The sequence below is a fragment of the Rhagoletis pomonella genome, unplaced genomic scaffold, assembly GCF_013731165.1.
Source record: "Rhagoletis pomonella isolate Grant_MI unplaced genomic scaffold, Rhpom_1.0 Rhpom_scaffold_00001, whole genome shotgun sequence".
In the NCBI taxonomy this organism is placed as follows: Eukaryota; Metazoa; Arthropoda; class Insecta; order Diptera; family Tephritidae; genus Rhagoletis; species Rhagoletis pomonella.
Genome location: NW_023458555.1, coordinates 19,123,875 through 19,133,246, shown reverse-complemented (window position 1 = coordinate 19,133,246; position 9,372 = coordinate 19,123,875). Strand labels below are relative to the sequence as shown.

The 9,372-nt window shown below is 42.0% G+C and overlaps 2 protein-coding genes across 3 annotated transcripts in view; one reads left to right on the top strand and one right to left on the bottom strand.

Annotated features, from left to right (window-relative positions):
- Positions 1–3,442: 3,442 nt before the first annotated feature.
- On the bottom strand, positions 3,443–7,011 carry LOC118740591 (zinc finger protein 665-like). 2 transcript variants are annotated; one of them, XM_036472199.1, is made up of 5 exons: positions 6,179–7,011; positions 5,389–5,905; positions 4,280–4,400; positions 4,017–4,209; positions 3,443–3,942 (listed from the first exon to the last, which is right to left on the bottom strand). In XM_036472199.1, the coding sequence occupies exons 1-5, from the start codon at positions 6,863–6,865 to the stop codon at positions 3,817–3,819; spliced, it is 1,644 nt and encodes a 547-aa protein (XP_036328092.1). In that variant the 5' UTR covers positions 6,866–7,011; the 3' UTR covers positions 3,443–3,816. The 2 variants fall into 2 exon arrangements, with proteins under 2 accessions (XP_036328092.1, XP_036328085.1); XM_036472192.1 differs by having other exon boundaries at positions 6,131–7,010.
- A 993-nt stretch (positions 7,012–8,004) lies between these two features.
- The window catches only part of LOC118740659 (adenosine deaminase-like protein), a 1,688-nt gene continuing 320 nt past the window's right edge, over positions 8,005–9,372 (top strand). The window contains exons 1-2 of the mRNA XM_036472276.1: positions 8,005–8,165; positions 8,226–9,336. Of these exons, the coding sequence (XP_036328169.1) occupies positions 8,376–9,336 (961 nt within the window). The 5' untranslated portion in view covers positions 8,005–8,165; positions 8,226–8,375. The remainder of the gene's footprint in view (positions 8,166–8,225; positions 9,337–9,372) is intronic.

The following is a 9,372-nucleotide window of genomic DNA, read 5'->3' as shown; positions in this document are numbered from 1 at the left end:
TTCAAACACAGGTCATCAATTCCATTTCCAGTCGCCATGATCGAGCAGTCATCGGCATAGGAGACAATCGAGACTCCCTCTGGTGGTTGAGGGAGCTTTGAAATATAAAAGTTAAACAGTAGCGGGGAAAGGACACCACCCTGAGGAACCCCCTGTTTTATTTTTCGCTGCTTACTCGTTTTGTCTCTAAATGTTACCGACGAATGTCGACCACTCAGATAATTTGCCGACCACCGTTTGAGCCTCTGTGGGAGAGAGGAGGCCTCTATATCTTCTAGCAGCGTGGAATGGCAGACGGTGTCAAACGCCTTTGACAAGTCCAACGCTACTAGAATCGTTCTCTCACAGGGACGGTTGCGGTTAAGGCCACGAGTTATCTGAGTGGTTATGGCGTTAAGTGCTGTTGTTGTACTGTGCACTTTACGGAAACCATGCTGATGCTTCGCTGGGGTCAGGTGGTTTGTGAAGTACGGGAGTAGCAAGGCCTCGAGTGTCTTCGCTACCGGGGAAAGGAGTGTAATCGGACGATACGAATCTCCTTTGTTGGCGGGTTTCCCCGGTTTGAGCAGTGGGACCACTCTCCCCACCTTCCAGATGTCTGGGATGATGAGAGTGGCCATTGACAGGTTGAGGACCTCCGTTAGGTGCGCTACCCCCGCAGGACCCAAATTTTTCAGCATCAGCATGCATATTCCGTCGGGACCCATGGCTTTGGAGGCTTTCGTCTTCCCGATGGCCACCTGAACTTCACCGCAAGTGAAAGCAAAAGGGGCACAATTTGTTGGCAGTTTGTGCAGCCTTCTGGTCACTCGACGCTTGCCTTTGTCTACCGGAGGATGCAGTATGAACTGCCGGCTAAAATAGCTCGTGCATCGCTCCGGGTCCGACGAAGCATGGTCGCCGAAGGAAATTTCGACTCTGTCGTCGTGCTTCGTCGGATTAGACAGTGACCTCACGGTTGACCAAAGCTTGCTCACACCAGAGGTGAAATTACAAGTCTTCAGGTGCTCCTCCCACTTCTTCCGCTTATGTACGTTTACAAGTTGCCGAATCTCCGCGTTGAAATCCCTGATACGGGGATCTCCGGGATCGGCCTGACGAAGGCTATCACGCTCATCAGCTAGAACAGCCGCTTCGGCAGGGAAGTTTGGACGTGGGTCCGATATACATCCTGCCGGAATGAAGCGAGCTGCAGCAGCAGTGATAGCCCTGCGGAACTTACGTTCACCGAGATGGACGTCGGTTGGTGTGGGGAGCGCTGCGAAGGTGTTTTCAGTAAACTCCGCGTAACCTTTCCAATCAGCTTTGGAAAAGTTGATATAGGTCCGGTGTTTGGCGGAGGCAAAGTCGGTTGGTTTATCAATCGAGATGACTATGGGTAAATGGTCTGATGCTAGAGTCAAAATAGGTCGCCACGTTATGCTGTTTATCAGACCAGCGCTGACTATTGTGATGTCTGGCGAGCTACTGCAGTTACCCATAATCCTGGTGGGTGCGTCTTCGTTCATTGTGCAGATGTCGAATCGTCTATCTGCTCAGCCAAGTCTGTTCCCCTACGATCGTTTGACAGGCTTGAGTGCCAAAGATCGTGGTGCGCATTAAAGTCACCTACTACCATACGGTTTTCACCTCTGAGGAGCGCACCTATATCAGGGTGGTATCCTGCCGGGCAGCAGGTGACAGGGGGTATGTAAATGTTAAATATTTCGAGCTCGACATCGCCTGACCGGATAGCGATGCCCTGACATTCTAGGGTGGTATCCCTGCGGTCGATGTCTGCTTCGATAAGACGATACTGCACGGTGTGGTGCGTGATGAACGCTAAGCCACCACCATTATCTCGCTCGCGATCTCGACGGTGCACGTTGTACCCGGCGCAATTCAACAAAGTTGAATTGCTGTGCAGCTTCGTCTCTAGGACCGCAGCTATTAATATACCATGCCGACACATGAAGACGGTTATCTCCTCAATCTTGCGCTGTAGCCCGTTACAGTTGAATTGGAGGAGCTTCATGTAGTTCGGGAGACGTGTCGTGATGTGGGGTGTGAGTGAGGTGTATGTTCTTGCCGCCGTTGGCTGTGTGTGCTGCTGAGGTGGTTGCCGCCCTGTGGTGGTGGTGGGGGGCGTCGCAATTGACGTCTGCGACCGAGCAGCGCAACACGGGCCCTCGAAATTCCCCGTCCAATCTCGCGTGGTACGCAGACCTGAACATGCCCTAAAGTGGCACCAGCCAAGGCAGGTGTTGCACTTGACTGATGTCACATTACGGAATATTCTGGTCTGACATACCGTGCAGATTGTAGGGGGAACCAGGAGTTGTTGGCGGCGGCGTGTGGGTGGTGGTGCAGTTGTGTGTGTTATGTGGTCTGTGGTGGCTATGGTACGGTCTGTGGTGTTATTATGTTGTTGTGTAGTAGCGACTGTGTGTGGTTGCTGTGTGAGTGTGTGGGACTGCACGGGCGGACTATCGTTTGCCGTGGAGGCTGCTCTGTTTGAGCAACAGGGGGCCACGTAAGACGTGGTCCACTGTCTGTGTGTCCGTAGTCCCGAGCAGACCCTGAGGTGACTCCACCCCTCGCAGGCATTACACTTGACTGAGGTGGAGTTGTGGTGTAATTGTCTTCGGCATACACAGCAGGTGTATATTTCTGGCCCAGGGTTTGACTCGATGCCAGCCCTGAGTAGGAGAATGCGTAGTGAATGTTGCCCTATGGACGGACAACTTCTGAGACACTTCGCCGACCTAAACGGGGTTAGATCGCCGAAACAACAGCCCTTGGTCGGGTGAAACCCGAGTCATTCCGGTACGTAGAACCGGCTGTCGTGGGCACATCCTCGTTGATTCTGTTGAGCCTAGCTGCAGTAGCCAGAGCGAAGTTGGGCTATTGTAGTGCGGGTCTCCCGAGGCAAACAAAGTTCTGTCCCGTCCACGTCCGGTGGTTGTGTGCCTAGAACGGCATTCACAGGGCGGGAGTCTACATAACTTGAGACTGATTCCCTGTGAGTGCCGTTCAGGGCCTGTCGGTAGGTTGACGGGTCCAGAGGTTGTTTAATATACCTCTGGACTTCGTCTGTCAGTTCGTAAAGATGCCTCCTGACGTGCCGTGTCGAGGGCTCTTCCGCGAGGAGTTGCCCGCTGGGATGTCCAACGCTGGCAGAGTTCCATAAGCAAGTACCCTGCTCTGGGCATGCCTGATGTATATTTATCAGAGCTCGCAAATAACCGCCTGCACATTTTTCGAACGCTGTCTGCTCACCAGGCATGCCAACTCTATTATTTTTTCAAAAATTCATATCCTTTCCCACAGTTTTGTGCGCCTAGAAAGGAAGGCTTAAAAAAGTGGATGATTTTAAAGAATTCAACTGAACGAAATTAAATAATATTTCACTTTTTTCGTGATTTGCAATTTATCAACATCTTATGAAGTATACTCTGGCGTCTGAGTTTATAGTGGTATTCACTAAAGCGAGCAAGTGGCCTGGCACTCTGGCAAAAGAGCAGATCAGCTCAAACAACGACTGTTGTCAACTGTCAACTGCCAGGCCACTTGCTCGCTTTTGTGAATACCACTATAGATTGTTAAACACATTGGAGCAAAGTTGCCAATTACTTCGAAATGTACATTTTAAAAAAGTAAATTCAGATGTTGTCTGCATTTTTCTGTAGACTGATATTAATCGATATACATAATACAAAGTACGATACTGGTTGCCACGGCTAGTAGACCAGTAACTAGACTCCAGTTGCCATACATAATAGAGCTATTAGATCATGTTATACAATTTCTTATTCCAGCCTAAGCAGTATACTAAGCTTAACTACTTTCTTTGCGCTTTTTACAACGCTTCATATGTTTGTTCATGTTCCCCCAATTAGAAAATTTACGACCGCAATCCTCACATGAATATGGACGCTCGCCAGTGTGCACACTAATATGACCCTAAAAGTTAAGCAATAACCATTTAAAATATAATATATATAGATAATATAGATTCGAATAGCTTTTGTACGAACCATTAAGACACTGCGAAATCGAAAGCATCGATCACAATGCTGACATTTATATGGTTTTTCGCCAGTGTGTATACGCTGATGTGAAAGTTTTTCATCTTTCGTGCGAAACTCTTTACTGCAATAATCACAGTTAAAATTCTTAATATCTGTGTGTATTAGCTGATGTTTCTCCAAACTTGCAGAGGTTTTTAAACTAAAAAGGAATAAATAAAATAAATATGTTTATTTTAAAGTAGATACAGTTGTTTGATCATTTGTATTACCTTTTCTTGCAAATTTTACATTCGTACGCTCTTTCGTTCATATGTAGTTGCATATGAGCTTCCAAATTGTATTTCTGATGAAATTTTCGATCGCATACTTCACAAGCGAATTCTTTCAGACCTGCAAATGTGATAATATGTAAACACAGATGTCATCAAAATAACGCTCATAATATAAATACATATACTATATATTAGACTGCATCGCTCCCCATACATTTTCCATTGGAATTATAAAATCTATTATATTTTACGACGTCCACCAAAATATTTCGGAAAAATATAAGATTTACGTGAGTTGGACCGACTTGAAAATACCTCTAAAAATGGAGTTTTTTATGAATAAAAATATTTTTTTTTAATCCCCTCAAATTGCAAAACGGTTTAAGCTTAACAAATTTGCATAAAAATATTTTTAAAAAATTAAAAACACAATTGAACGGAATCGTAATGATCAGATTTTTGATTCTGTTTTTTAACTTGTTTCAAAGATTGGTATAGGAAAAACTAGAATAACTGAACCTAAACTCTTCCGATTTAGACTTAAGAGGTGTCATTGGAAAGGTATTTTCTCACCCTTTTTATTTCTTTGCTAATCAACTCATTCAAAGGATGAAAGAGAAAGGTAGGATGAACGAACGTCATTCAAAGTTGAATTAAGATTTGTTGGTATTTGAAAAAAAAGGGACACGAATGACTTTTTTACAGAAATAAAAACAGTGTGAAAAACCTTTCTACTGAGATCCCATAAGTCTAAATCAGAATAGCTTCGGCCTAGTTATTCAAGTTTTTCGTAAATCAATCTTTGAAAAAAGTAAAAAAAACAGCACCAAAAATCTCATCCTTACGATTCCGTTGAAAAGATTTTTAAATATTTTTATGCAGATTTTTTAAGCTTAATCTGTTTTTTCATCTGAGTGGACTTTTTTCACAAAGTTCTTTAGGAAACTATTTTTATTCATAAAAACCCCGATTTTTGGAGGTATTTTCAATTCGGTCCAGCACACTTAAATCTTAATGTTTTGGTGGGCATCTTAAAATAAAATAAATTTTGTAGTCCCTATATATGTATGAGGGGGAGTCTACTATATATGTATAAGGAATAATACCCAAATGAATATTTTCATGCGCCCGCAGATTAGTAATCCGTTTGAACTTCTTCTCACATTGAGCACACTGATACCATCTGATTTCATCGCCAATCCCATCGCTGTGTTGATGACGCGCATGTACCAAAGTTGCATTCAGACTGAGGAAACTCTTTCCACATATGCTGCATAAATTTATTGAAGGATATGACTGCGCTGCCATACAAGACATAGCTCTATGCACCGCCAATTCTGTGCAATTATCTTTCTGAACATCGCATGCGTCGCATCGTAAAATTAATTCTGGATGATGTCGGAAACGTACATGGTTAACGAACTTATTATAATGGGTGCATATTTTCTGACAATCAGCACATTTAAATTGCATATTATTGGCGTCAACGACGTCGTGTTTCTCCTTGCAATGCAACAGCAATGCAGAAAATGTATCACAGATCTCTGGACAAGAATAGCAAATCCAATTATAAGTTCCCCATTCAAGCATGTGATTTTCATCGGTGGTCTTTGCTGGAAGTTGCTAAATTAAAAAAATACATAGAGAAATTATTAATACTTGCAATGATATAAAATGTATAAAAAGGAGGGCAGTTATAAATTCCATGATCATGATAAATTCAAATGTTACGGGACAACTTTGGACCACGTCAACCGTTTTTAATAATTTTTGCTTAAAAATTACTTTTTTACAAATTATGGTTTATTTTCTTTGGTAGCTATACTAGATTTTTAGATATGTACAAACCTGCGCGTTACCGTTGCCTTCGTATGATGTATGTAAAATTTCAATTACCGTAGGCTTAAAATTATCCAGGGTGTTACTTTCGTTCTGCTCTATTTGGTTTTCGTCATCGTTCCCTTGCTTTTCAAAGTCTTCTTCCTCTTCCTCCAGGAACCAAGTTTCAATTTTCATACTACTTTCGGAAAGTTGATCAGGACTTTTCCCGCCTTTGCAATCACTTTCCTCTACTATACTCTCAGCTTTAAAATCAGCTTCTGTATCCATAGCCGGATACACTTCAACCACATCGAAGTCCGCATTCTCTTGCCCAATATCCACATTGAATTGTGTCGGGAGTAATATTGGTAATCTATCGCCGTTTGTATTGTTTCCCACTGCAACATCTTTTAAATCTGCGCTCAACACCGCAGTCTCGCACTTCGTATTCCCCTCCTTTTCCAACTTATTATTAGTATTTATTCTTAAACATATTTCGCCAATATTTTCACTAGATTCTTTATTGGATTCGTCGAATAATAACGCCAACGTTTCCTGTGCTTCCTGTAATTTCTTGAAAAAAGTGAAGGAATTTTGTAATGCTTCAATGCAGTTTGCACAGGCACGTCTTGGCAATTTATCCTCAGGTTGGCACATTTCCATTGCAAAGCACTGTCTTAGTTTTTGGCAAACATCTACGCTCATGGGAATTAGCATATCCGTTTTACGCACAGCGGCACATAACCGACACAAACCTACCATACTAATTTACACAAAAATTCAAAAATTCTCGAGCAAAAATTTTTGCAATTCCGTATTATTTTGAGGATTTTCACGCAAACTGTACTACAGTACAAAACAGACGATGTCGTTTTCTAGGCGAGATAACGTAAGATGGCGCTGATGTCAATAAGAGCACAATAATTAGAGCCCGTTTACATGGCAGACGCTTCACAGGTCTTTTGTTGTTGTTGTAACAGCATACAAACTCCCCAAAGACTATTTGGGGAGTGTTGCTGGAGTGACAGTCCTTGGCCAGATATAAATCTGGGTCGTTCCGGTTACGTAGACCCGACTGTCGTGGGAACGAGACGCTTCACAGGTCTTTTGTTGTTGTTGTAACAGCATACGAATTCCCCAAATAGTTCTTGGGCGTGTGGCTGGAGTGGCAGTCCTTGTGCAGATATAAAGATATAAGACGCTTCACAGGTCTTTTGTTGTTGTTGTAACAGCATACGAATTCCCCAAATAGTTCTTGGGCGTGTGGCTGGAGTGGCAGTCCTTGTGCAGATATAAATGTCGGTCGTTCCGGTTACATAGACCCGACTGTCGAGGGAATGACGCTTCACAGGTCTTGTTGTTGTTGTTGTAGCGGCTCACAGGTCTATTCTACGCTGGTGACATACACCTTTGAACCGGTAAACAAACTGCCTATAAATTTTGAACCCCTTTTCGCATTCTGTGCGCTATTGCAACCCGTAAAGTTTTTTACCACCTCACGAACTGGTAACAAAAAATACTCCATAAAATATGTAATACAACGTACTTAGAATCGAGCATAATAAAACTTAGATGCTAACGTTCGTTAAGCGCGGAATACACGAGGAACATTTTTTGATTTATACTTAAGTTACAAACAGTAATTTGAGCTGCTCTGGACTTTTTTCGGTTTCATTGAACACAACTATTGTTCCAAACATTGTTATAGCAATGCTGCTGGTGTATTCGCCGCTTTGAATATATTTTTTAGCATTTACAATTTTCTTGTGCAATTTTTTCGCGTACGGGAAAGAACCCATCGTTATTAACTACACACGACAACGTAAGATGGCGCTGTTGTCAATAAAAGACCGATAATAACCAAATTGTACTGTCATTACTATTTTCGATAAAGTATCAAAATCAGCTGTTAAAGCAAAACAAACGGACCGGCGGCATACGCGAATGGTAATTGACCAAATAATTCACCTGTAAATTTGAGAAGGCATCATACAAGGCGCATCAATATATGTATGGATGCGCCTTGGGCATTATATAGGACTTATGGAAATAAATTTACCAGGTAGAGAGTTAATTAAAAAGGTTTTTATTGGTCTTGCAATCATACTTCATTTTTGTGTAGGTAAAACAGTCGGCCGTCATGCATGCACCAACTGGAAGATAGAAACCTTCAACCTACATACCGATATAATACGCCCATGCGAAAATGTTTTCTAACTAAAGAATCCAACTAAGCGTCAACTATTTTGGACTGTAACTAAACAAACTCTTAATGGATGCCTCTAATTTCGTAAGAAATATGCCAAAAATTGAGTTGCACGCCCACCTCAACGGCTCATTAAGTACAAAATCCATAAAGGAATTGGGTGAGCTGCTTTATGGTGGTAATACTATAGAATTCTTAAGACTCAGTGAACAATTCATCAACTTTGAAAACGTTGATCTAGATGGATGTTTTAAGAAATTCCATTTTATGCACGAATTGACGTCAACACAGAAGGGTCTACAATTAGCCACTAAACTAGCTATTCGAGATTTTTCCAAAGATAACGTTATATATTTAGAACTACGAACAACACCCAAACGAAATTCTGTAATGTCCAAGCAAGAGTATATGGAATGCGTACTGAGTGCTATAGATCGTTCCAATAAAACTGAAAACATTCGTGTAAATCTTATACCATCTATCGATAGAAGTAAAGATTTTGCTGAAGCGGAGGACACAATTAATGTTATATTACAACTACGGAATAAATATGAAGACATTATTACTGGTATCGATGTTAGCGGCAACCCTAATATTGGTGAATTCGAGCAATTCATACCTGTTCTGGAGAAAGCTCGAAAGAACAATTTAAAGTTGGCACTGCATTGTGCAGAGATTGATAATCCTTTGGAAATTGAGAAAATGATCAAATTTGGAATGGATCGGTGTGGACATGGCACGTTCCTGAGTGAATTTCAATTGCGTGAGCTAGGAAGAAAAAACACTGTTATTGAATGCTGTTTGACAAGTAATGTCAAGTGCGGCACAGTGGGAAATTATGACGACCACCATTTTAGGCGCATTTTCCAAAATAAGATAGCACCTGTAGTTATATGCACCGACGACTGTGGTGTGTTTGATACTACTTTGTCAAAAGAATATGAGCTGGCAAAGAAGAATTTCAAATTAAATGACGATGACTTGTTGCAAATAACTTTGAATGCCGTGGAACATGCGTTTATTAAAGATAGTGCCAAGCTAGAGTTGCGACAAAAAGTTCAAC